This window comes from Macrotis lagotis, chromosome 3, assembly GCF_037893015.1.
Source record: "Macrotis lagotis isolate mMagLag1 chromosome 3, bilby.v1.9.chrom.fasta, whole genome shotgun sequence".
Taxonomy (NCBI): Eukaryota; Metazoa; Chordata; class Mammalia; order Peramelemorphia; family Peramelidae; genus Macrotis; species Macrotis lagotis.
The window spans coordinates 106899555-106927379 of NC_133660.1; the positions used below are offsets into that span (position 1 = coordinate 106899555).

Consider the following 27825-nt stretch of genomic DNA (forward strand, 5'->3'; position numbering starts at 1 on the left):
TGCTATAGTGGTATCACTGCCAGACCTGAAAACAAGATGTGGCTTCTCCAACTCTTTCTTAAACTCAACCCAAGTCCAGCCCAGACACTATTATTTTAAGCACAGCCTTCCAGTAGCAAAATTATCTCCAGTCCTTAAAGCTTCTCCCCTGAGATCTGGGGAATGTTTTCACACAGTAATGTAAGATGCATTCATGTTGTTGTATGGGTTGCATTTTAACCAGATTTTTAATAATGATTAAGAACAGCCAGGAAGCCACCACCCTGGGATTTAGAGCCAACTTCATTTTCCTGTTTTATTTTAGAAAACATCAACCATCTGTGTCCTTTACCAGAGGCAAGTTTTTCTGCTTTTGGCACAGGGATCTGAGCATCTTCAGCAAAAACCTGAAGACTTTGGCAGGGATGGATAGGCAGGTGGTGGGCAAGAACAAGTTGCAACGTGTCATAATGGAGAAGCAGCTGTAAAGGATGCCATCAAAGAAATATCCCACAGTAAAGAAAGATGAGCTCATAATGGAATAGCCAATGGGTGGCTCCTGGCATCCCATTCCCCTCACATCAAGAAGAGAAAAGGAAGAAGCCAACCCTTGGGAGAACATGGACAGCAGAAGCTTAGGGGGACAGGCACAAAGAGGTGGCAGTCCATGCTATTAGGAAGGAATGCCAAGACCATCAAGAATCAAGGCTCACTGGAGTGCTAGAATAAGCAGTTCTTCCTGTGACTTTCATGGCAATGTTTATAATTATTACTTATGCTTGAAAATGCTTCCCAGTTGGGGTGATCAATGACTCTAGAATAGATGAAAAGATCCCCCCCCCATATGTTGAGAATGAAACGCATTGTATTAAATGGATGAAAATGTTTCCTAGTGATTGATGCATGGTGTTTACCAATTCATGTAGCATTTGGCTAATTTTTATGAAACCCTTTCAGTATAATCTCCTTTTATTCAAATCAGCCACTCTCAGAAGGCTCTGGACTCTGTTCTCAGTCCTGGTGGCAGATTAACCTCACCTGCTCTTTCCACCCCTCTATTTTTCTAGCACATCACACCTGGGCCTCACACAATGACTCTACCCGAGGGGGAGCTTGTGATCAGCCATCTTAGCTCATGCCACCTTCAACTAATCTCTCTCACTAATTATCCCAACTATCCACTGCCTCTGCAGTATTTCTTATTCTGTCACTAGGTGGTACAATGGAGAAAGCGCTGGACCCGGAGGAGTAAGATCTGAATTCAAATCCAGTCTCAGACACTCGTCGTCTATTAAGATGGAAATAATAACAGCTCCTTCCTCACTAAGATTTAGCTAGGATCAAAGGAGAGATTGAATACTTGTAAAGCTAAACATTAATGATGAGGATGACAATGCCTGCCTTCCTTCTTGCCCCTTTCAAACCCTCACTTGTTACTAGGGTTATTATACTTTGCTTCTTTTTTGAAATTTTAATTTATTTTTACTTTCAGGACACATTCCTTCACTGCTTGAAGCACAAACTCATGTTACAAACTTGCAAAGTCAAAAGAAATAAGAAGTCTTAGGCTTCCATTACTTCTCCTAGAGGAGGAAGGCTACATATTTCATTGTGTTTGATATTATTTAGTTTTTTCCCCATCATATGCAATTCTTCATGACACTGTTGGGGTTTTCTAGGCAGAGATCCTGAAATTTTATGTCATTTCCTTCTCCAGGTCATTTTACAAATGAAGAAACTGAAGTAAATAGGGTAAAGCAACTTGCCTAGGGTCACCTACCTAGTCAGTGTCTGAGGTGTTTCATCAATGGTGAAACTGTGGGTGGTCAATGTGCTGCTCAGAGTTCTCAAGTCATTCATACAAGTCACCCCTAGTTTCTCGGAAACCATCTCCACCATCATTTCTTGTAACACAAGAGTATTCCAACAGAGTATTATCACCTTTACCTTGTTCAGCTATTCCCCAATTGATGGGTACTCTACCAATTCCCAATTCTCTGACACCATAAAAGTAGCTGCTAGAAATATTTTTATATATGGGTCTTTTTTCCCCTCTTTGGGATAAGAACCTAGGTAATGAGTTCATTCCTAAGTCAAAAATAATGCAATCTAGGGGTGGCTAGGTGGTGCAGTGGATAGAGCGCCGGCCTTGGAGTCAGGAGTACCTGGGTTCAAATCCGATTTCAGACACTTAATAATTACCTAGCTGTGTGGCCTTGGGCAAGCCACTTAACCCCATTGCTTTGCAAAATCTAAAAAAATAAAAAATGCAATCTAATAGCTTTTTGGGCCCAATTACAAATTGCTTTCCAGAATAGTCAGACAATTCCACAGCTCTACCAAATGTACACTAAGCTGAGCACAAGGAGAACTATTTACATAATAAAAACTATCATAAGGACAAATAACTCTGAAAGACTTGAGAACTCTAATTAGCACAATGACCATAGTTTCACAGGACTCATGATGAAACATTTCAGATACTGCATAGCTGGGTATTTGTCATTTTTCCTTTAAGTCATTTTAACCAATTGATTAGAACTGTGAGATGGAATCTCAAAGTTGTTTTAATTGACATTTCTCTAATTATTTGTGATTTAAGGCATTTTTATATGACTATTGATAACTTGAAGGCTGCCTGTTCTTGACCATTTATCAACTAAATGGGTTATAAATTTGATTTAGTACCCCTTTTTCTTAGAAATGAGATTATCAGATTGGTTTCCTTTGAACAAAAACTTACAAAATTTTTTTTAATAAACATTGTCTTCCTATCAACCTCTCCATCTTTTATGTGGGGGCAGTGGGGGTGGAGTGGGGTGGTGTTAAGTGACTGGCCCAAGGCCAAATTTGAACTTGGGTCCTCCTGACTCCAGGGCCAGTGCTATCCACTGTGACACCAATCTGTCTCAGGAACTCTTTTTTTCTTTATTAAAGATTTTATTTATTTTGAGTTTTACAATTTTTCCCCTAATCTTACTTCCTTCCCTCCCCCCACCCCCCACAGAAGACAATTTGCCAGTCTTTACATTGGTTCCATGGTATACATTGATCCAAATTGAGTGTGATGAGAGATAAATCATATCCTTAAGGAAGAAACATAAAGTATAAGAGATAGCAAGATCAGACAATAAGATATCAGTTTTTTCCCCTAAATTTAAGGTAATAGTCCTTGGTCTTTGTTCAAACTCCCTAGTTGCTTCTCTGGATGGATACAGAGGGTATTTTCCATTGCAGACAGCCCTAAATTGTCCCTGACTGTTGCACTGATGAAATGAGCGAGTCCATCAGGGTTGATCATTGCCCCCATGTTACTGTTAGGATGTACAGTGTTTTTCTGGTTCTGCTCATCTCACTCAGCATCAGTCATGCAAATCCCCCCAGGCTTCCCTGAATTCCCATCCCTCCTGGTTTCTAATAGAACAATAGTGTTCCATGACATACATATACCACAGTTTGCTAAGCCATTCCCCAATTGAAGGACATTTACTTAATTTCCAATTATTTGTCACCACAAACAGGGCTGCTATGAATATTTATGTACAAGTGATGTTTTTACCCTTTTTCATCATCTCCTCAGGATATAGACCCTATAGTGGTATTGCTGGATCAAAGGGTATGCACATTTTTGTTGCCCTTTGGAGATAGTTCTAAATTTCTCCAGAAAGGTTGGATGAGTTCACAGCTCCACCAAGTGTCCCAGATTTCCCACAACCCAACAATGATCATTATCCTTTCTGGTCATATTGGCCAGTCCCTCAGGAACTCTTTACCCAAAAAACTGACACATATTTTCTTCCTTGCTCCTCTAATTTTTTTGTAATATCCAAATAATGTCTAAATCAAATACCAAAGTGGAGCTTATCTTGATAAATGCTGTAAGATGTTGGTCTCTGCCTAATTCCTAAGAAAATGCTTTCCAATTTTCATATGCCTTTTTCTGGAATAGAATTAGGATCTTTTTAGGATATCTTTGGCTTTGTTAAGCACTAGGCTAATGTGCTTGTTTGTTTCAATTTGTAATCTAAACTGTTCCACTGATCACTTCTCCATTTCTAACCCAGTGCCAATTTTATTTATGTACTTTTATGATTAGTCCTTTGTAGTATATTTGAGATCTAGTACTGCTTTTCATTAGTTAGTTTGGTGTTCTTGATTCCTCCAGGTGAATATTATTATTTTTTCTAATTCTATGATGTAATCTCTTTGATAGTTTAATTGTTATGACACCAATTATAGTTTAATTGTTATGACACCAATTAAATTAATGCATAAACATTTAAGATTTGAGTGATTTGTAATTACGTCCATACATGTGTGTGTATATGGACTCCTGTGTGTGTGTCTTAGCTCCTTTGTTTCTCTTAGCAAGCAGACTCCCGAGTATTTTGTACTGAAATGGAATTTTTCCTATTTCCTCTTTTCCTGATGAATTATGTTAGCAATATACAAAAATGCTGATGATTTATGTGTGCAACTTTGCTAGATTTGTCTATCGTGTGAAATAGCTTTTTGCTTGACTCTTTGGGATTCTCTAAATAAACCATCTGCTTATCTGTAAAATATATATTTTCCTATTTGCCTAGGCTTATTCCCTCAATTTCTTCCATTATTAATAGTCTTTCTAGCACTAGATCAATTTTTTTTTGGGGGGGGGACTTGATCAAATGTTAATGGTGATAATGCTGGCTCTCAGTTTTAGGTAGGGAGCATCTTTGTTAAAGAAAATTCCAATTTAGGAATGAGTATTGTATCTTGTCAAAAGATTTTTCTGCTTACATTTTTATTCGTATTATTGTGTACATGGTTTTATTATACTGAACTGGCCAGTCATTGTAAATAATGTTTGTAATCTTCTTCCTAGTATTTATTTAACATTTTTTTGCACAATCCTCCTAAAGCATAGTTCTGGTCTGAGTATCACCCCACCTCCACCTGTCTCAAAACCTTGAGCCATAAAATCTAAAACTTCTTAGGCCCTAGTTTTCAAGATGTTTTGTCCCCAATCTGTCAACTTAACCTTCTTGCCCTGTTCTCCTAGATATTTTTGATGTCACAGTGAAACTAAAAATATAACTCCTTTCCTTGCTCAAAAAAGCCTGTTGCTACCCCTACACTTTCATTTAAAGCTCAGCTCAAATACCATCTCTTTCTTATGAAGCCTTCTCCAATCCCCACCCCTCCCACTGTATGTATTTGTTTGTAACCCTATAGAACTTTGTCTTTAGGATAAAACCATATCCTACATAATACTACAATTTTATGTATATGTATATGTATATATGTATATATGTATATATGTATATATATATATATATATATATATATCTCAAAGCTCTTTGAGGTCACACTGTCCTGCATATAGTGTAACGATTCTGAACTGTGACCTTCAGATAAGCTACCTAACCTGCAAAAATGGGGAAACAATTAACAAACATTTATTAAATGTCATCTCTGCCTTCAAGGGGTTTACATTCTTTGGAAGAGTCATGTACACAAATTTTAACAAAATACCCCTAATTCATATATACCAAATTTTCTAGACTACAGTACATGAAGGGAGAATAATATATTAAATAAGGTCAGGAAAGTTATGTTGGAGTCAGATTATAAAGAGTTTTAAATGTCAAACTAGTTAAGTTTGTTTCTGCTCCTTGAGGAAATAATAAGCGCCAAGTTTACTGAGAAGGCAAATAACATAGTCCCTTAAGAAAAAAAACATTTTTGGAAGCTATGTGAAGATGAATTAGAGAGAGAAGATATTTGACATCTTTCAAGGATACCAACTGGAAGTCTACTGCAATAATAAGCAAGAGAAGTAGAGGCAGAAGTAATACAAGGTCTGCTAACTGGTTGGATACTTGAAATAGGAGAGGGGAAGACTTCATATTAAGTCTAGATCTGCAAACCTTGGAGAATGGAGAAACAGAGACATTCTGAAGAGGGAAACAACTGGGTGGGAGGTAGGGGAGAAGATAAGGAATGGTTTTGCACATGTTGAGTTTGAGATGCCTATGGGATGTCTAAATGACCTGTCCAACAAATAGTGATATCAGACCGGGGCAGAGCTGGATCCTAGGTTTGGGGAGAAAGATCTGCAAAGAAATGAACTGAATCCAAGAGAACTAGAATATAAACATGATAACATTAAGAGCATAATGTCTTATGGATACTGCATGTTACTCCCAACTTAAAAGGGTGCAACAACTGTTCAATGAGATAATAAATGGTGAACTGATTTTAATATTGCTCAAAAAATTTTTTAAAACTTGAGGTAGAATTATAAGCGCTTAAAAATCTCAGCATCAGGAAGGCTTTCACTGAAGAGGAAATGTTTAGGGTGGTTTTTTGTTGTTTTGTATTTTTAATGAGAAGTTTCATTGGAGACACAAACCTAATTCTTTGTGTTATAAAGTTTTGATCCAATGTTTCTACAGTAGCCAAGAATTAACACTTGGACAACCTTGGTAAACTATCTTGGGAGGAAGGGTCTTTTGCAATTCTGACTGCCTTGGCTTGAATATTGAAGCATAATTAAAATAGCTGCTATTTTCCTTTTCTACCTAAGGGCTTAGCAACCCCTTAATTACCAGCCCTTCATTCAAATAATTAACTTTTAAAACAATACTTTACACTGCAGATGAATATTTTCTTTGGGTTGCTACAGTCAGAAAATTAGTTACTGAAAGGTCATTTAAACTATTCATACTTTTTAATCTGAATTCATTATTAGCTGCTACATTATTTAAAGCTTTGTACATTTTCTTCCCTTCACAGGAAAGAAGTCTTGACTGCATACACACCTTAACAACTGAACTTGCAAGTGAACTTTCTCCTGAAATGTCTCCTCCCCTTGTCCCTCCTCTTACTCCTCCTCTTGTCCCTACTCTTACTCCTCCTCTTTCTCCTCCTCTTGTTCCTCCTCCTCCTCCTGCTCTTGCTCCTACTTCTACTCCTCTTATTCCTGTTCTTGCTCCTTCTCCTTCTCCTGCTCCTTCTGCTGTACATTACCTCTGAAGAAAGATGTAGTTAGAACTCATAGTCCCAGCATCGGACCTCATTCTCAAGCTGTACAAGTGACAGCCTAGATGAAAGAAGATGTGCCACCCCAAAGCCTGTGAGGCTGGATAATTCTGAGTTTCAATAAAATTGCTTTCTCTGATGTTAAGGAAACATCCTTCATTATGTTTCTTGAAGTGAACTAGAGAGAATGCTCCTACTTCCTAGGACAAGTTCTTCTACTTTCTGGACAGCCCAGGAAGGGAAGAGGGACAGAAAAAGCCCGCCATTCAGGGTCAAAGGGCCAGACCTGAGCTTCCTGGGTGACCTAGTAGGCAGTCCATACCTGTTCAGCCAGGCAGGTATCTAGCGTTTGGATACAAGACATCAAGGGGGGGGGACAAAGAAAACATGAAAATGCACCCCTCTTCCCTCCAGGGGAGTGGTCAGGGCTGCAGTTCAAACCATAGGTCCTGTAACTACAAGCTGTCCAAGGCTTCCTCCAGTCAGCCAGCACCATTGTCCTGCTCCCCCCAGCTCATGTGCCAGGCATTGCTCTCAGCCCCTCACTCCACGTCCTCCAAGTCACTCCCCTCCCCAGTCCAGCTTCCACACAGCGCCAAAGGGATTTTCCTAAAAAACCTGCTCCCTCCCCTCCTTTAATTCCAATGGATTCTATGGCAGCTAGGTGGCATGGCAGAACAGGTCAAATCAGAAGACCTTAGTTGCTGCAATTTCCTCATCTATAAAACAGGCAGAGTAATTGCATTTATCTCAAAGTTCACAGTAGACACTGCACAATTATTTTTGGTTTTCAAAAACTCTTGACTATCTGGTCTGACTCTCCCTTTCTAATGTTTTACACACTCCTTCCTGCACTTGATGCTGATCTCAGTTTCTTCCTATTTTTCATACAGGACTCTCCATTTTCCAGTCTCTGCTTTTGGACTGGCTCATTCCTCAGGCTGGGGATGAACCCTCTCCTCACCTCCATTTTCTAAAAGGCCTTATTTCTTTCAAATGTTTGTCAAGCACCCCCTTCTCTGTTTCTGATTTTCCCTGACTGAGGCCCAGAGAGGTTCAGTGATCACAGAAGAAGCTGGTGCTAGAGCCAGAATTAGAACCCAGGTCATTCTGTTGCACCATACTGCTTTCCTGTAAAAAAAAAAGTTTTAAAATATTCTATATGTTGAGTGATTTTAAATAAAAATAGCTGAATGGCCACCCTGAGATGAGTGGCAAATTCTCTACTCTCTGGACTACATTTAGTTGACTTTTTCAAATGTGACAGGCCTATGGACAAAGTAGTTGACCTGTGGCATACCAGGAGTTAGACTGTTCAAGGCAATCTTCTACTTGCTTTTTTGCTTATTTTTCTTTCCCTTTAATGGCTATCTTTTGCTGCTTTTTTTTTTGAGGGGGGGGGCAAGGCAATGGGGTTAAGTGGCTTGCCCAAGGCCACACGACTAGGTAATTATTAAGTGTCTGAAGCTGGATTTGAACTCAGGTACTCCTGACTCCAGGGCTGGTGCTCTATCCACGGGATCACCTAGCCACCCCCTTAATGACTATCTAAAGGAAAAAAAATATTTCTATGACACTTTCTGTACAGACAGTTACCATTACAAAAACTTAAACCAGCTCAAGGTTAGACTTTGTAGTTTCTCCTATGTTAATCTACCATTTTATTGAAAGTGATAAATCATATTTAAACACATTGTTTTCACCCATCCCATTAGGGGCTTAAAGACCAGTACTTACAAAGTCAGCAGGAAGGCGGAGCTTATAAAGCTGTAAAATGGACTGTAGTAAACTGGACACCTGATTGGACACCAGGACCTCTTGGCCTAGTTTCATGTTGTCTGTCACTTTCCTCTGGCTTGTAGCTACCTGGACGCTCCACTTATCTGTGTCTGCGATAATACAGACCGCTTCTGCTATTGGCTCATCTAGCACAGGATGCTGCAAAGAGAAGGGCAGAACAGGTCAGCAGTATTTCTGAGCAGCCTCCAAGCCCTACCATAAACTTCATTTGAATGGTTCTTTGTTTCAGAAATTAACTGGAAGTAAGACAACTTTTTATTTTCAGTGACAGAAAAAAATATCACCACTACTATTTAACAATTTCAGAAAAATAATGTAGTTCCATATCCCTGCTCTTGGGAGGGACTGATATTTGTTGAATGGATTGAAAAGTGCAACTTTTCCCCATGAAAGGAATAGAGTAAGATAAAATATAAGTCTTTGTTGAATGACCACTGAAAACCTACTGGGGTCATTTGTGCACTTGTTATCTATCAATAATGAAAATAACAATGAAGATAGAGATCTGTCTGATAGAATACTGAAAATGTCAAGTTAAAGAGATGGGTGAAAATTTCTGCAATGTGGTGGAAGCAGCAGAATAGAGGGCTGGGCCTGGAGTCAAGAAGACCCAAGTTCAAATTTTACCACAGTCACAAGCTGTACCAGTTTTGGGCACGTCACTTTTTCTCCACTGTACAATGAAAATAACAGCACTTACCTCCCAGGGTGGTTATGAATATTTGTAAAAAGCTTAGTACAATTCCTAGATCTTAGTAGGTGCTTAATAATATATCATACTTCCTAATGTCTGGGAGACTGAGCAGACCCAGAATCAACATGACTAGCATTTTTATGGGACTTTAAAGTTTGCAAAATACTTAAAATACATAATCTTATTTAAGCCTCACAATGACCTGGGGGATAGGCACTAGAGGTATATTAGCCTCATTTGCAGATGAGGAAATTCAAGAAAGTCTAAGTGACTTGTCCCTAGTCATAACATACTACTTTTGCTATAATCTAGAGATTTTTGCCTGAGCTAGCTCGGGCAGATTCTGCTTGATGAACACTGGTCCCCTTATCCAACATCATTCATCTTGCAAAAAATGCCTTATCCTTGGGGCATAGATAACAATGTTTTAAAGACTGGGTGCAAAAAGAGCAGTATATATTATAAGTGCTTAATAATGAAATCTGGTTCAATTTTCCAATAGTCTCAACAAGACCAATATTTTGCAGTTTGTTTCCAATATTTTCTATTCTCTACAAACAAGAAAGAAGAGACCCATTCAGCATTTGGTTAAAAATTTGCCACAGCTTGAGGGAAGATGGAAGTTAGGGTAATGAATTATATCTGAACCTGGGAGGGCCATAACTCCTTGGTGATTAATTTTTCCTACACTGATTTAGAAACATCTGATGGGTTTGCAGCACCTTTTCCATTCAAGGAGGCAGTATTCAAAGTCAAAAAAATTCAGCAATTTTGGCACAAATTTGTATAATTGTATATTGAAGGAAAGAAATCATTTAACAAAGCAAGTTCTTGAATAGTATGGGGCATAGTCTCCTGAACACAAGTGATATTTATGGACTCATTAAATGAATAACCTAGATTTTTCTCACACTCCCCTCCCTCTAAAATGTCAACCACAGAAACACCCCCCCCCATGACTGACCTCCCCTTTCAGATCCCTACAAGTTCTTCTCAAATGATATATAGGTCATCATGCATTCAACAACAGGATGGTGGCAGCATGTCCTCAGCCAGCCTGGTCCTTACCTACGAGATAACCACCAGAATACCTCTCCTCCCTTCCCCTACTTTGTTATAGTCACAGTAAATTAGGTACTGTGCAGAACCCAGTTAAAAGTGGTTCCCTTCTTAGGAAAACCTAAAATCTAGATTAATATAGGATATTATATATATATATATATGTATATATACATACATATATATATATTGATGTCATAGTAAAAATAATGAAGTAACCTACTACTCAGTAACTTTCAATTCTAAGGAATCCTGAGTAACTGGTTAGTGGATCTCAGAAACAGATTCTGCTGGGATTCAAAAAACGTTCCAATTGATCTATAAATGCCTTCTTTCAAAAGGTGGGATTGAAGGAAGGTCATGAATTAGGGGGAGGGAGCTTAGTGAATTCAAAGCTATTTTAGGCATATCACAAATCAGCAACCACAAATCAGTCAAGCACTTATGGGGCATCCTAAAGAAGAAAAAAGTAAAACCAATGTAACCAAGATCAAAAGAAATGTAGTAAATTGGGAAACAATCTTTGCAACTAATGATTCTGACAAAGGATTCATTTCTAAAATATACAGGGAACTGAGTCATATTTTTAAAACAAAAAGCCATTCCCCAATTGACAAATGGTCAAAGGATATGCAAATGCAATTTACAGATGAGGAGATCAAAGCAATACATAGCCATATGAAAAAATGCTCTAAATCATTAATTATTAGAGAAATGCAAATTAAAGCTTCTCTGAGGTACCACCTCACACCTCTCAGATTGACCAATATGACCAGGAAGGATAATGATCATTGTTGGAAGGGTTGTGGGAAATCTGGGACACTATTACACTGTTGGTGGAGCTGTGAACTCATCCAACCCTTCTGGAGAGCTATTTGGAATTATGACCAAAGGGCAACAAAAATGTGCATACTCCTTGACCCAGCAATACCACTACTGGGTCTATACCCTGAAGAGATGATGAAAAAGGGTAAAAACATTACTTGTACAAAAATATTTATAGCAGCCCTGTTTGTGGTGGCAAAGAATTGGAAATCAAGTAAATGTCCTTCAATTGGGGAATGGCTTAGCAAACTGTGGTATATGTATGTCATGGAACACAATTGTTCTATTAGAACCCAGGAGGGATGGGATTTCAGGGAAGCCTGGAGGGATTTGCATGAACTGATGCTGAGTGAGATGAGCAGAACCAGAAAAACACTGTACACCCTAACAGCAACATGGGGGTGATGATCAACCTTGAAGAACTTGCTCATTCCATCAGTGCAACAAGCAGGAACAATTTTGGGCTGTTTGCAAAGGAGAGTGCCAGCTGTATCCAGATAAGGAGATATGGAGTTTGAATGAAGTTCAAGGACTATTCTCTTTAATTTAGAAAAAAACAGATATTGTCTGATCTTGTCACCTCTTAGACTTCTCTTCTCTTCTTTAAGGATATGATTTCTCTCTCATCACACCCAATTTGGACCAAGGTACAACATGGAAACAAAGTAAAGACTGACAGAGTGCTTTCTGTGGGGGGTGGGAAGCAAGATAGGGGGGGAAATTGTAAAACTCAATATCTTTAATAAAAATTAATTTTAAAAAAAGAAGAAAAAAAGTAGCTATAACTAGGAAAATATAACAAAAGGGACTAAGAACAGGGTGCTTAATTAGAAAAACTAAAGTTAGGAAAGGTGAAAACTTTACAGGGGGCCAATGACAGAGGTCCTTATCACCCTAAGGGGTGTTAAACAGGAAAGAAAGGATGATGGTGGAGCAGAGAAGGAAAAATAAATACAGGAATTCTATTTTGATTTCAAAATGTAATAGCATCACAGATTTAAGAGGTAGAGGTGAACTTCTACATCATCTAGTTGAACCCTCTCATTCTATAGTTGAAAAATAAATATTACCAAGACCATACAACTACTAAGGGTCTAAGGTCACTGAGTCCAATCCCTTTGATTCTCAAATGAAAAAACCAAGATTCAGAAAGGCCGAATGCCCAAGGTCACATAGACCATAAGTGACAAAAGACAAAGCCAGTATTCAAACCAAGTGCCTCAACCCAATTCCCAGTTCTTTCCCACAGAATCATTATGCCTCTCAAATAAGGCAGAATACAAAAAGGAATAGATCAAGATCCTTGTCCTAAAAGCAGGCCATGAAGTTTCTAGAAACAGGAAACAAACCCCATGAGCAACTGATAGACGAGCACCTTTAAAAAGGAAATTCCACCAAGAGTTACCCAACCTCAGGTGACTAAATGTCTACCATGTGGAAATGTGGATTACATGAGTTCTCTGAGCAGCATCCACGAGACAACCTCTATTATAGCTCAGCCTTCTCCAATGAGGAGGAAGAGGAGAAGGTCAGTCAGGGTTCAGGGGCAGGCATGTCTCATATCGTCAAAGGACCCCACACAGTTCTGGAACTGTAGCAGGTGCATAATAAATAAATGTCTGACTGACTGAAGGATAGACAAGAGTGGGAAGGGTAAGGAACAAAAGAAAGGTAGCTGAGTAAAGGATAAAGGCAATGAACGAGTGGGAGACCAGATAGAGACCACTATGGAGAGTGCCATAGGGCTGTCTCTCCCTTGACCCGGTATCCCTGACTGCCAGACAGGCTGAACTTAGAGATGACCACATTCTTAGGGCTCACATTTCTTGGGATTGCGCAGGTTTCTAAAGTGTGTCACTGAGAAAAACCAACTCAACTATTGTGAGTCGAGGAAATTTAAAATACCATTCTCACTACCAAAAAAAAAAAGGTGGCTCAGTCTATATCATGAATGAGGGATAACAGAAATGGCCAGTCCAATGGTTCCTGGGTCAGAAAATATGAAAGAACCAGAGGAAAATTTCTATTGGCCTCCTTTTTTCCCTTTTTTATATTATTTTATTTTTGCTATTTCCTGCAAGGGTAGTTTTCAAAATTCATCTTTTTGTAAGTTTCTGAGTTCTACATTTCTACAATACTCCTTTCCCTCCCCCCTCCTCAAGGCAGTGAGTAATCTGATATGTGCCGTATGACCAAATATATACAATTATATTTTACATATTTCCATATTAGTCACATTGTGAAAGAAGAATAAGAATTAAAGGGAAAAAAACCATGAGAAAGAAAGAAAAAAACCTGTTTTAAAAAGTGAACATAACATACTTTGGTCTGCATTCAGGATCTATAGTTTTTCTCTGTATGTGCATAATGGCTTCCTCTTCTCGAAAAGTTGTATGGCAAGACATGAATCAGAATGAGAAAGGAGAAAAAGTGTTGGGGAGTGAAGAAAAGTACTAGATAGGGAGAGAAGATCTTGGGTTGGGCTCTGCCACATCACTTTTCAACCTTGAACACTTCACTCCATCTTCTCTGGCCTCAGTTTCCTTATCAGTAAAATGAAAAGGCAGCTTAGTATGGGCTTAGAGCCAAGAAGACTTATCTTCTTAAGTTCAAATATGATCTCAGACACATAGAAGATGTGTGACACCCTGGGTGAGTCACTTTACCCTGTTCACCTCAGTTCTGGAGAGTTGAAGAAGGAAATAGCAAAGCTCTCAGCCTTCAGAGCCAGAAAAGAAAATAGCAAACCACACTAGTATCTTTATTAAGAAAACTCCAAATGGGGTCACGAAGGGACACATCTAAAAATGACTTAACAATAACCACAAAATGAAGAGTTGGAGAAAATGATCTCTAAGGTCCCTTCTAACTCTAAATCCTATGGCAGAGATTGGAGGTATGCTCACATAAAAAGAAAACATTTTGGTTAATTCATCTTTGACAAGAGAATTTTACAAGATCCAGAAAAGGAGGTGAGGATTTGCCACAAAAATATAAGCATTTGGGCTTCCCCACTGGCCATCCCCAACACACACACACATCACTCCCACCTTTTAGAAGAGCCCCATGACCTACTTATTAGAAATTCCTGTCAGGGAAACTACCCTAAGGTAAATCCTCTCCTCACAAAAAATAAACTACCCAGAAATCTGTCTAAAACTGTGGGCAGGACCCCTCATCTAGGCAAAGAACTTTGAAGAGGGACTCTTCTTTTTTTTTTCCTTTGAGGAAGAGCTAGTTTTTTGGTGGATTATCTGTATAAATGATTTAATGGTGAATCCTGCCAAATGACATACACATACACACAGAACCAAGGGCCTGGGAATAGGTTGCCTTTTAATGATTGCTTCTCTCCTCAAGAAGTGCAGTAAGGTTCTCGTCTGAATGGCTTAAAACAACAAGGGCTGGAAAATAATTACTCGTTGAAAAGTCCCTGCCAAATGTAAACTTCCAGCTTGTCTAAAGACAACCTGATTTTAAGAAGAAAATAGGGATGCCCAGACATCCACCTAGGGTCAGAAGTCAGGGCTCAGATAGGTCACAGTCTATCAGCGAGCATGAAAATATTACTGCTACTACTTCTTCCACCATACCCCCTCAGACCTTGATGGAAACAGTCCAATTTCCTGAAACCATAGCCAGTCTACTGCATATACCCACTATCCTAGGAAGAAAACCTTGTAGAAATGAAGTTGGGCCACTGTTCCTGCAAGTGATATAGTCACAGCCACTGAAGATCCAGAAAAAAAATCATTTTACCACAGTCCTTGGCACTGTCCAATAATTTTACAAAGTACAAACTATCACAATTCTGAGAGTAAAGTGTTATTATCCTCATTACACAGATTTAGGAAACTGAAGTGACATGTGTAGGGTCAAATAACCAATATGTGTCAGAAGAAAGATTTGAAACCAAGACTTCCTAATCCTCAATTCAGCACCAGTTCTACAATAAAAAAGTAAATGACATGAACCGAAAGTCTTGGGAGAATAATTGTAAAGTGGCAAAGACTCTCACCCCCCTTTCCCAGAGCTGGAAAAGCAGATTTATACAATTCCTCTTTTTTTTTGACTAAATATTACTAATGGTTCTGTTATTTTCTTTATTTAAAAAAATGACAACTCCCAACAATTATCTTTCTCTAAGTTTTCTGATTCATGTGAGGTGCAAATAATTTGTGAGGTACAAAATAAGTTAGGTCAAATGTAGAATCAATCATAAAAACAATGGATTTCAGTATATTTTAATTTGGTTGACTGAGAGCTTGTAGTTGCTATTATTTATCTTCTTATAAATGAGGAGACTGAGGCTGGGTGAGGTCAAGGACTTGGTCAGGGTCACAGAGTAATAGAGTAAGGAAATATTTGACACAGAACTTGAACTCAGGGCTTCTAGATTCATGGGTCAGTCAGTGGACTTGGCACTATATCACCTAACTGCCTCAGGTTCACATTTTTCTTCTTTTTTTTGCTTCTGCCACACCACTGAAGTTCTCTCAAAGGGATGTTTATGGCTTATGCTATTTAAGAAACAAGACCACTTTTATTAATATTTTCCTTGAAAATTTGAAAATGCCACTTTTAAAAAGCATATTAAAAGACTCAAAGAGAGGAATCAGCAGCTACTCCCCTCAGACTCAGGACCAGTTGATCAGCATAGCTAGTCTAGAGGCAAGGAAACAAGACCAGCTGAACAAATCATTGCCAGATCCCCTTTCCCTCAAATGGCTAAGTCAACCTCCTCTGGTTAACTGGTTCAGGAGTTTGTGAGTGTTTCATTTTGTTCCCATTCTGTACCTCAAACACTAGATGGGTCTGAGTCTTGTTTGACTTACAATAATATCCCAGGAATTTTCCAAGCTAAATCACCCATTCTTTGTGTTTTTGTTGTATCCTATCTCCTCGTGTACATTACTCAATTATAGGATATAAATTGCCTTTATACATTTTAATTTCATGTAGTTTCTTTTTTTCTCGTTGATAGGATATTTCTTTTTTTTGGGGGGGGTGGAGTTCAGTGACTTGTCCAGGGTCACACAGCTAGTAAGCATCTGCGGCTATATTTTAACTTGGGACCTCCTGTAGCCAGGGCTGGTGGTTTATCCACTGTGTCACTTAGCTGTCCCTAGAATATTATACACTCTTGTATGTTTTCAAAAGGTCACTATGTTTTGGGTACTTAATGAGCTCCAAATCAGAATATCATTCCATTCCCTATAAATAGGTCGTTCTTCCAAACCTGAAGAGCTGTTCTGTGAAAGGCTGCTCTCTCTGCTCACACCTAAAAGTTCCCGCACACTCTTAGTTTGGGATGTTCCTCAGGCAAGTAATCTTTCCTGCCCCCCCCCCTCCGCCCTGAAACTGACTGCCAGAAGTTTTTCTTCTGACCTTTTCCACTTCTCTACAAATGCCCCCTCCTCTCCCCCAGACTCCAGCCCCAGTCCTGTCCCTTATATGTTCAATACCTCCTCTAACCCAGTCTCTTCTTCTATAGAACTTCCTGTCAAAGCCCATTATTTTGACATTGATCACATGCTAACCTGTACTAAAACTGTTTAATGCCAATCTTGCCTTGCTTCCTCCAAGGAGATTATAAGTTTCTTAAGGGTGGGGACATGTTTTAGACATTTATATTCCCCAGAGAACAATGCTAAAGATCTGGAGGGCATTCAATAAAGACCTTAACTGATCTGGGCTATCTGAATTTTCTGGCATCCATCACATATTGATCCAGTGATACAACTATACTTTATTTCCTTCTTAGCTGCTTTATTTAAAGGGATGGTGCCCATAAAGCTGAAAGCTCTACATAAATGGGAGTAATTATTACTTTTCAAGTGTGTCCTATCATTTGGTGGTTAGAATCAAGTCAGTCCATCAACTTGTAAATCAGTCAGGATTAAGAAAGCTTTGGCTGGAGTTTTCTGCCTATTGTCTAGGACACAACTGTTTCTCTTAGTAGTAATGTTATGCCAGAGGACTAAGAACTCCAATCAAAGGGTGCAGAAGAGAAAAGTTAAAAGAATCTATGCTAGTCCATCAATGCTAGTCAGATAGCTCAGAATCTCCCAACATCTGGATCAATGATTATGCTATGTTCTTCCTTAATAGTGAGGTAATTATGTGATGGAAGCACCTTATGATTAGAACAACTGTTTCAAGTAATTTTAACTTGATACCAAAGGAGAAAGAGCAGTAGTCTCTTTTTGACCTTCTTGCCTGTCTTAGGGGTCTCAAAGGCATTCCGAGTCCTATGCCATGTTAGTAACAATAACAATATATTATCTACAGAGAAGATTTCTCTACGATACCGAGTCACTTCAGCCTCACAACTACTCTGTAGGACAGGTGCTATTAGCGACGTTTTACAGAAAAGGGAATGGGGGATCAGAGAGGTTGGGAAACTTTCTCTCTAGTCATGCAGTTGTTGAGTTTTTGACATTGGACTTAAATCTGTATTTTCCTAACTCCATGCAGAATTCTATTTTTTTTTTTCTAATGGCCCACAATCCCTCATATACACAGCTCTTTAAAGTCTTGAAGAAATGATTAAGACACATCATTTTTTCCCCCATGTTACAAATGAAGAAAATGAGCTTCAGCAAGATTAAATGACATCGGGAAACACAGTAAGTGTGGGTCCGGTTCTCCTGACTCCCAGATCCCTTACTGCCATCCTAGATGCCAGAGTCACTTCCTTCTGCTTGGCTGCCGACAACCATAACTGGCTCCTGAAGAGACATCAATAAGCACCATGGTGCAGGAATGATCAGTGACAAACCCAGGCGGTGAACAACATCAACATGGGAGGGGGTGATGTATGTCAGCTCTAATTAGAAGTGCCTCCTGGCTTCTTTGCTCTTCTCTGCAGCACCCTGGATAGTCAAGCATAGGCTTCTTTAGCTGCATATGAGTTGCATTTAATCACTCTTTACAAGAAAGTTCTGGGGAGTCAAATAACTTCATTAAACTGAACTTGAATAAATGGATGCCTTGTGACAGAATACCTTTCAAGGGAGATCCCCCACTACTTCAGCACCATGACTTAATAACATTAGCTCTCAGAGGGTTGAAAAAAGGGTCTTAATTAGTCGCACAAAGAATAGGAAATGATGAATGCAGTCAGTTCACCTTCTCAGCACCCCCTCTTCTCCACTCCAAGAGCTCCCATTCTTTTATCTGTTCTGCAGTTACTTGGGGGGAGATGACACCTCTAGGAGACTACTTCACCCTCTCCTCTCAATCACTGCCTCTAGATTTCTCTCAGACCCTAAAGGCTATTATTTGCCGAGACCAACTCTCCTGCCCTTGGATGGCAGAGAGCCAGATCAATGATCTATAGAGAGTCCACAGAGATACTGTACTAAGCCTTTAGATAGAAAAATCAAACTAACAGCAATCTCCCTAAACTCCAATTGCCCTCCCTCCCCAAAAAATCTTGTGAATCACTTGCAGTACTTAAGTACACCCTTGAGTTTAATTTATTTAAATTAATGATAATGATTTTTTAAACAACTCAGGTTTTTCTAAGGTGCTGAGAACTATCACCACAACAGTTGAATCAAGAAGACAAAATACAGGGGTGGCTAGGTGGCACAGTGGATAGAGCACTGGCCCTGAGGTCAGGAGTACCTGAGTTCAAATCCGACCTCAGACACTTAATAATTACCTAGCTGTGTGGCCTTGGGCAAGACACTTAACTCCATTTGCCTTGCAAAGACCTTTAAAAAAAAAAAAGAAGAGTACAGTGGAAAGAGTCGGGGATGGAGTCTGGGTTGAAATCTGGGTACAGATCCTGTCTTTTCTTCTGTAACCTTAGTGTCTTAAACTGTAAATGGGGGGGGGGGGTTAGAATAGTTGACCTTTAAGGTCCTTTTCAGTTGGCAATCATCAGTCTTTTGAGATTTCCCTCCCATTGAGAGTGCTCACAATTTGTATATCCTGCATCCCATATTAGAAAGTCAGCTCTTTTGATGGCAAAAACCATGTCTTTGCCTTTCTTTGTAACCTGAGTTTAGCTCTGTGTCTGGCACATTACATAGACTCAAATAAATGCTGACTGATTATAACAATTTACAATTCTTTTGAGGAGGAGGCCCCTTTGTGCAGGTAAGATGATCCTTTTTCTTACACAGTACAGCTTCAGGGATCTCGATCTAATATACTCACTGACCCTAAACTGCTCTAACATCATCTGAAATCCCACTATTATTCTGTTGCTCTAGGTAAATGCTCATTTCTGAACATTCTTTATTAAAATGCCACTGTTCTTTGAACAAGCAAGCAATTAAAAACAGATAAGATGTGACCAGCTAGTTACCTAAGTGTATAATTTAACTTCTGTTTATGTGACTGATTGAAATTAAAGCACTGAAAGAATAGGAATTTTAAGGAAGTTAAACAGGGGAGAGCACTTTCAGGGAGGACAGAACAAGGGAGGGTGGTACAAGAGGCAGCTCTGTACAGTAAGAGGGCACTGAAACCTGAAGGTGGTCTTCAGATCTAGGAGAGCTATTCTCTTTCTACATTCATATCTTCCACACTTCTACATAGGGCTGACCTCAATTCTATATGATGTAGCCATCCTAATGAAATGGTTTAGAGGCTACTGTGATCCAGGAAGACAAAATACAGATCCTTTTAAAAAAGGTTCATAGAATTGTTACTGTGTTGAGAGACAGAAGGCAATGAATTAAGAACTTCAGAGATTTCAATATCGAACCCACAACACTTTTGAGTATGGCCCTGAACCAGATTAAAATGTAATTGGGGAGACTTTGGGCCAAGATGGCAGATAGAAGACAGGCCCTGTGCTAAGGTCTATTGATCTTTCCTCATATATAATATGAAACAAAACTCTTAATAGAAATTCCATCAACAAAATCCAGAAAGAGAAGCTAGGAGAAGAACATCTACATCAAGGTCTGTCTTTGGGGATCATGGGTGAGCTGGGGGGCAGAGAACAGAAAGCCGGTGAAAGGCAGGGTGAGAGACAGACTGGCCTAAGATCAGCCCCCAGAGGCTTTTGCTGTAGGAACTGCTCTGAGAACCAACTGGAGAGTGGAGGTGGGGCAGTGGGACTGGAGGTCTGGGGCTTACAGGAAGGACTGAAGGGCAATTTCCAGCCCTTAACACCCCCTACTGGCCAGGTGGAGATTTTACACTCAGTGAGAAAAGCCTATAGCACCCCCTACTAGCCAGCCCACGTGGAGATACTAAACCCAGTGAGTAAAGCCTCTAGGGATCCCAACACCAAACCTCTGTGAACCAGTCCCTCCTCCAACACAAAATGTTAAGAAAATGAAGAAAGGTCAGCAGAAAGGGGGGGGGGGGTCCATACAAAAATTCCTAAGAGGAAAAGACTAACTCAGAGAGATCTAGAACCTCTGAGAATATGATTTTGGTCTCCAGCACAGAAAGACTTCATTGAAGAAATCAAAAAAGAGGTTAAAAATTAATTGAAAAACTTGGAAAAAACAAACCCAAGAGAAGATTAACACCTTGCAACAAGAAAACAAATCCTTGAAAAATACAATTGGAAAAATGCAAAAAGAAAGCAATCCTCTCAAAACCTCAATTGGTCAAATGGAAAACTTACACAAATAGAGTTGACTGATTGGGAAAGGAGTTGTAAAAGGTAAATGAAGAAAATTCTTCTCTAAAAAAAAAGAATGGAGCCTGTGGAAACCAATGACATCATGAGACAACAAGAATCTCTTAAACAAAAGCAAAAAATTGAAAAAAAATAGAAGAAAATGTAAAATACTTCACAAGCAAAACCACTGACCAAGAATAGATCGAGAGATAACCTAAGAATTAATTATTGGTCTTCCTGAAAACACTGAAGAGGAAAAAAGCCTAGACTCAATATTACAGGATTTAGTAATGGAAAACTGCCCTGATATCATGGAACCAGAAGGCAAAATAGTTACTAAAAGAATACATTGATTCCCTCCAAGGGATCCCAAAATAAAAAACAAGGAGTATCGTGGCCAAATTGCAGAACTATCAGATAAAAATCCTGCAAGAAGCCAGAAAGAAACAATTTAGATACCAAGGAACCACAGTAAGGATGAAACAGAACCTGACTGCATCAACATTAAGGGATCGAAGGACCTAGAATGCAATATTATGAAAAGCAAGAGAGCTTGGAATGCAGTTAAGAATTCATTATCCGGCAAAACTCAGCCTTCTCTTCTAGGGCAAAAGATGGACATTTAATGAGGGGACTTTTCCTGATGAAAAGACTGGAGCTTAATAGAAAATTTGGACTTAAAACAGGAGACTCAAGAGATACATAAAAAGGTAAAAAAAAAAAAGGGGGGGGAGGAAAAAAAAACCTATTATCTAATAAAATGAAACTGGTTATATTCCTACCAGGGAGAAATATGTGAATAACTCTCAAAACCTGTAGCTCCATTAGAGAGAATTTAATTAGCCAGAAGAGATGGATACTCATGTCTTATTCAAGAAACTGCTATCCAATAAGATGAAACTGGCTATATCCTTACCTGGGAGAAAGACATTTCTAATAACTCTTAATAAGTATACTTAGCCAGAAGTGATGGACATCATGACCTTTCTGTGACTCAGACAGAATGATTTAAAAACAATAACTCCTTAAAAAGAGGGACAGTAAAAAGATAGGAGGATGGAGGAGACTGAATGGGGGTAAATCTCATTAAATTAAGAGGTACAAAAAACTTACTGTAATAGAGGGGAAGAAGGGAGGAGGTAAGAACTGCCTGAATCTTACTCTCATTGGATTGGCTTAAAATTAACATACACTCAGTTAAGTTAAGAAACTTATCTTTAAAGTGTTAAAAGGGGAAAAGGGGAAGTGAAGGAAAGTGGGAACCAACAGAAGGAAGGGAAGGAAGAAGGGGAAAAGGAAAGGGAAAAAAGGGGAGGGGTTGGATATAGAAGGGCAAACACACTGAAGGTAATGGTATTCAGAAACAAAATACAAGGGAATGTGGATAAAGTGAAAAAAAAAGGGGGGGAAATACAACCAGAGGGAAGATAACATGGAGGGTAATACAGAGTTAGTAATTATAACTTTGAATGTGAGTGGGATTAAAATGTAAGCAAATAGCAGAATGGATTAAAAACCAGAATCCTCCAATATGCTGCTTACAAGAAACTCATTTGAAGCAGAGAGATAGCATAAAGGTAAAAGGTGGAGCAAAATATATTTTGCTTCAGCTGCAGTGAAAAAAGCAGGGTTAGCAATCCTTATCTCAGAAGCAGCTGCAAAAAATAGATATTATTAAAAGAGATAAGGAAGGAAACTATATCCTCCTAAAAGGTACCACAGACAATAAAGTAATTTCAATACGAAATATGTATGCACCCAATGGTATAGCATCCAAATTCTTAGAGAAGAAATTGAAGGAGTTACAGAAAGACAAAGACAACAACACTCTACTAGTGGAAGACCTCAACCTCCCACTCTCAGATTTAGATAAATCAAGCCATTAAATAAACAAGGAGGAAGTTAGAAAACCTAGACATGATAAGACTTATGAAGAATTTGAATGGGGATAGAAAGGAATATACTTTTCTTTTCTGCAGTGCATGGCACTTACACAAAAACTGACCATGTACTAGGGCACAAAAACCTAATAATCAATTACATAAAGGCATAAATAGTGAATACATCTTTCTCAGATCATAATTCAATAAAAATCACACACTATATTGGACCAGGGAGATATACACCCCAAACTAATTGGAAACTGAATAACCTCATTATAAAGAATGAGTGGATCAAATGACAAATTATAGAAAGAATTATTTTATCCTAGATAATAACAATAATGAAACAACATACCAAAACCTATAGGTACAATTCAAGGTGGCTGTCAGGGAATATATTATATCTTTAAATGCTTATAAGAATAAATTAGAGAAAGAAGAAATCAATGAACTAAATATGCAACTAAAAAAATTAGAGAAAGAACAAATTAAAAACCCCAATTAAATACCAAATTAGAAATTCTAAAAATTAAAGGAGAAATGAATAAAATTAAAAGCAAGAAAACTATTGAACATAAAACTAAGAGCTTGTTTTATGAAAAAACCAATAAAATTGTGAAACCTGTGGTCAATTTGATTAAAAAAAAAGAAAACCAAATTGCTAGTATCATAAATGAAAAAGGGAAACTCACCAGCAATGAGGAGGAAATTAAAGTAATAATTTGGAATTATTTTGCCCAACTCTATGCAAATAAATTTGATAATCTAAGTGAAATGGATGAATACTTACAAAATTTTAAGTTGCCCAAGTTAAATGAAGATGAATTTAAATACCTAAATAACCCTACCTGAGAAAAAGAAATTCAACAAGCCATTATTGAATACCCTAAGAAAAAATCTCCAAGGACTGATAGATTTACAAATGAATTCTATCAAACATTTAAGTAACAACTATTCTATATAAACTCTTTGGAAAAATAGGGGAAGATGGAACTCTGCCTAACTCTTTCTATGACACCAATATGGTGCTGATGCCTAAACCAGGAAAAATTAAAACAGACAAAGAAAATTATAGACCTATCTCCCTGATGAATATAGATGCCAAAATCTTAAATAAAATCTTAGCAAAATGACTACAACAAGCTATCATTAGGATAATACATTATAACAAAGTAGGGTTTATCCCAGGAAAGCAGGGTTGGTTCAATATTAGGAAAACTGTCAGTATAATTAATTATATCAATAGCATGCCTATCGGAAATCATGTTTATATCAACAGACGCTGAAAAAGATTTTGACAAAATGCAGCACCCATTCATACTAAAAACACTAGAGAACATAGGAATAAATGGATTATTCCTTAGAATAATAAGTATTATCTATCTGAAACCATCAACAAGCATTATATGAAATGGGGATGGATTAGAGGCATTCCCAATAAGAACAGGAGTATAACAAGGATGCCTATTATCACCACTACTATTCAATATTGTATTAGAAATGTTAGCTTCAACAATGAGAAGAAAAAGAAATGGAAGGAATTAGAATAGGAAAGGAAGTGATAAAACTCTCACTCTTTGTAGATGACATGATGGTATACCTAGAGAATCCCAATAAATTATTTAAAAACTATTGGAAATAATTAGTAACTTTAGCAAGGTCGTAGGATATGAAATAAACTCTCATAAATACTCAACATTTCTATATATGACTAGCAAGATGTAGCAGAAAGAGCTAGAAAGAGAAATCCCATTCAAATAACTTCAGACAATATAAAATATCTGAGAGAATACCTGCCAAGGCTGACTCAGAAACTTTTTGAAAATAATCACAAAACCCTTCTCACACAAATAAAATCAGATTTAAATAACTGGACAAATATCATCTGCTCATGGATAGGCTGAGCAAATATAATAAAAATAACAATTCTACCAAAATTAAACTACTTGTTTAGTGCCCTAACTCAAATAGAGAAATAAAAAGTCAAGAATCTCCAGGGATTTAATGAAAAAAAGTGCAAAAGAAGGTGGCTTAGCGCTACCAGATCTAAAATTATATTATAAAGCATCAGTCATGAAAACTATCTGGTATTAGCTAAGAAATAGAATGATGGATCAGTGAACAGACTAGGTACAATAGCAGGAAATGATTATAGTAATCTGCCGTTTCATAAACCGAAACAGTCCAGCTATTGGGATAAAAACTTTTGGGAAAATTGGAAGTTAGTATGGAAGAAACTTGGATTAGACCAACACCTCACACCCTATACCAAGATAAGATCAAAATGGATACAGGATCCAGACATACAAAATAATATTATAAGTAAATTTAGGAGATCAAGGAATAGTTTATCTGTCAGATCTGTGGAAAGGGAAGCAGTTTATGACCAAGGAAGAGATGAAGATCATTAAAAATAAATTAGACAATTTTCATTACATTAAATTAAAAAGCTTTTGCACAGACAAAACCATTGTAACCAAGATCAAAAGCAAAGTAGTAAATTGGGAAACAATTTTTACGACTAGTGTTTCTGACCAAGGACTCATTTCTAAAATATACAGAGAACTGAGTCAAATTTAAAAAAAAGACAAGCCATTCCCCAATTGACAAATGGTCAGTGATAGACAGTCATATGAAAAAAATTCCTCTAAATCACTAATTATTAGAGAAATGCAAATTAAAGCATCTCTGAAGTACCACCTCACACCTCTCAGACTGGCCAATATGACCAGAAAGGGCAATGATCATTGTTGGTGAAACTGTGAACTCATCCAACCTTTCTGGAAAGCAGTCTGGAACTATGCCCAAAGGGCAACAAAAATGTGCATACCCTTTGACCCAGTAATACCACTACTGGGTCTATACCCTGAAGAGATGATGAAAAAAGGGTAAACACATCACTTGTACAAAAATATTCATAGCAGCTCAGTTTGTAGTGGCAAAGAATTGGAAATTGAGTGAATGTCCATTAACTGGGGAATGGCTTAATTAACTGTGGTATATGTAAGTGATAGAACACTATTGTTCTATTAGAAAACAGGAAGGATGGGAATTCAGGGAAGCCTGGAAGGACTTGCATGAATTTATGCTGAGCAAGATGAGCAGAATCAGAACACTGTACACCCTACAGCTACATGGGAGTGAACAACCTTAATGGATTTGCTCATTCCAATAGGGCAACAATTAGGCACAATTTTGGGGTAATTGTGATGGAGAACATCACCTATATCCTGAGAAAGAATTGTGGAGTTTGAACAAAGACCAAATTTTAAAAAACTTATATTATGTAATTTTGCTATATTTCATATTTTGTTTCTTCCTTAAGGATATGATTTCTCTCCCATCACATTCAATTTAGATCAATGCATACCATGGAAACAATGTAAAGACTAATAGACTGCCTTCTGTGGGGGGTGGGAAGCAAGATTAATGGAAACGTAAAATTCAAAATAAATAAAATCTTTCTAAAAATGAAATAAAATGTAATTGGGAAATATTTAACAACAATAAATAAAAGTGGAATAAAATATAATGAATCCTTATTTGTAGTTTAGTGACCCCAATCTTTTTATGACTTTGAAATCACTGATCTAGTATAACCCTCATTCATTTTGTAAAAGAGGAAATTTAAACCCAGGCATACTCAAACTCACAGAGAGAGTTAAGGAGCAGAGACAGGATTTAAACCACTTCTCTTAAACTATAAATTAAGTGTTCTTTCTGCTATATCACACTGGTGCACAAGATCAAAAAGGGCCCTCAGTACAATGAGTTGTACTTAAAAACCAGGGACTGAATAAATGTTAGCTTGTTGCAAGAGAAAGAGGCAAAGATCCTGGAATCTATGAATACTCAGTGAGTAAGAATGTTCAAGTAATTTAGGAAAATATAGTTAATATATATGTAGCCATATTATATCCATGTGCCCATATGAAGTAGGAAATTTATTCTTTTTGGAATTAGTTTGAGAAATAATAAACTTGGGACAGGGCCTGGGTGAACTCTCTGCCCAAATGCTAGGAGTGGAATCATTGATTTAAAACTGGAAGTGACTTAAGGGGTTACATATTGTCCAATTTCTTCTTATCAATGAAGAAACAAGTCTTGGAGAAGTTTAGTGACTTGCCCAGAGGTACACAAGTGGTAATTAAAAAAGCTGAAATTTGAAACCAGTGTTCTGACTCCAGATCCAAGGTTCTTTCCATTGTACCAAACTGTAAGAAATGTTTCAATTCCCTGGACTTGTGCTAGGTTGTATCTTCTTGGAGCCCAGAACAAAGATTCTTTACCTGGAATACTTAAACTTTTTTTTCAAAATTTTTTTGTATACAGTATTCTATATACATAAACACACACACACACACACACACACACACACAGTATTTCAATAGAATTGTTTCCTCTATAATCCTCTGTATTTAATTTTATTCTCATACTAATGATATCCCTCAAAATAAGTGATACACAAGGAATAAGAATAGTGATTTCCAGGTAATGATTAATGTACTAACTTTGAGAAGGTGTGAGATGTGAACTAAAGTACTTTCACCATTCATTGTCTAGTATGTAAAAATAAAAAAAAAACCCCAAAACATCATTATATTAAACAAGTTCAGTTTGGAAGCCTTCCTTTATAATACAATGACTTTAAAGATTTTGATTGTCACAAGGTTCTCAAATGTTTGCTTCAGTTCCTAAAAGATTCATCATTTAACTTGCGGTTATCAAGATATTTCATTCATTTTTGACTCTTTGTGACTCCAATTAGGACTTTCTTGAAAAATTTGTTGGAATAGTTGATGTCATTTCCTTCTTCAGCTGTTTTAAAGATGAGGAAACTATTGAGGCCAATAGTGTTAAAAATGACTTGCCCAGGGTCACATGGCTGGTAAACACCTGAGTTTGGATTTAAACTATATCCACTATGTCACCTAGCTACCCTGTTTAATACTATGAGCTTGAGAGCT

At 37.8% G+C, this 27825-nt stretch overlaps 2 protein-coding genes across 6 annotated transcripts in view; one reads left to right on the top strand and one right to left on the bottom strand.

The window, feature by feature from the left end:
* Window positions 1-7158, top strand: part of SPMIP2 (sperm microtubule inner protein 2) — a 174100-nt gene extending 166942 nt beyond the window's left edge. Inside the window, exon 5 of the mRNA XM_074229050.1 lies at window positions 6757-7158. Within this exon, the coding sequence (XP_074085151.1) occupies window positions 6757-6996 (240 nt within the window). The 3' untranslated portion in view covers window positions 6997-7158. The remainder of the gene's footprint in view (window positions 1-6756) is intronic.
* FNIP2 (folliculin interacting protein 2) overlaps window positions 1-27825 on the bottom strand; it is a 224082-nt gene that overhangs the window by 80964 nt on the left and 115293 nt on the right. For all 5 annotated transcript variants that reach the window (XM_074229047.1, XM_074229049.1, XM_074229046.1 and 2 more), the window contains one exon: window positions 8740-8940. In XM_074229047.1, coding sequence (XP_074085148.1) covers window positions 8740-8940 — 201 coding nt within the window. The remainder of the gene's footprint in view (window positions 1-8739; window positions 8941-27825) is intronic.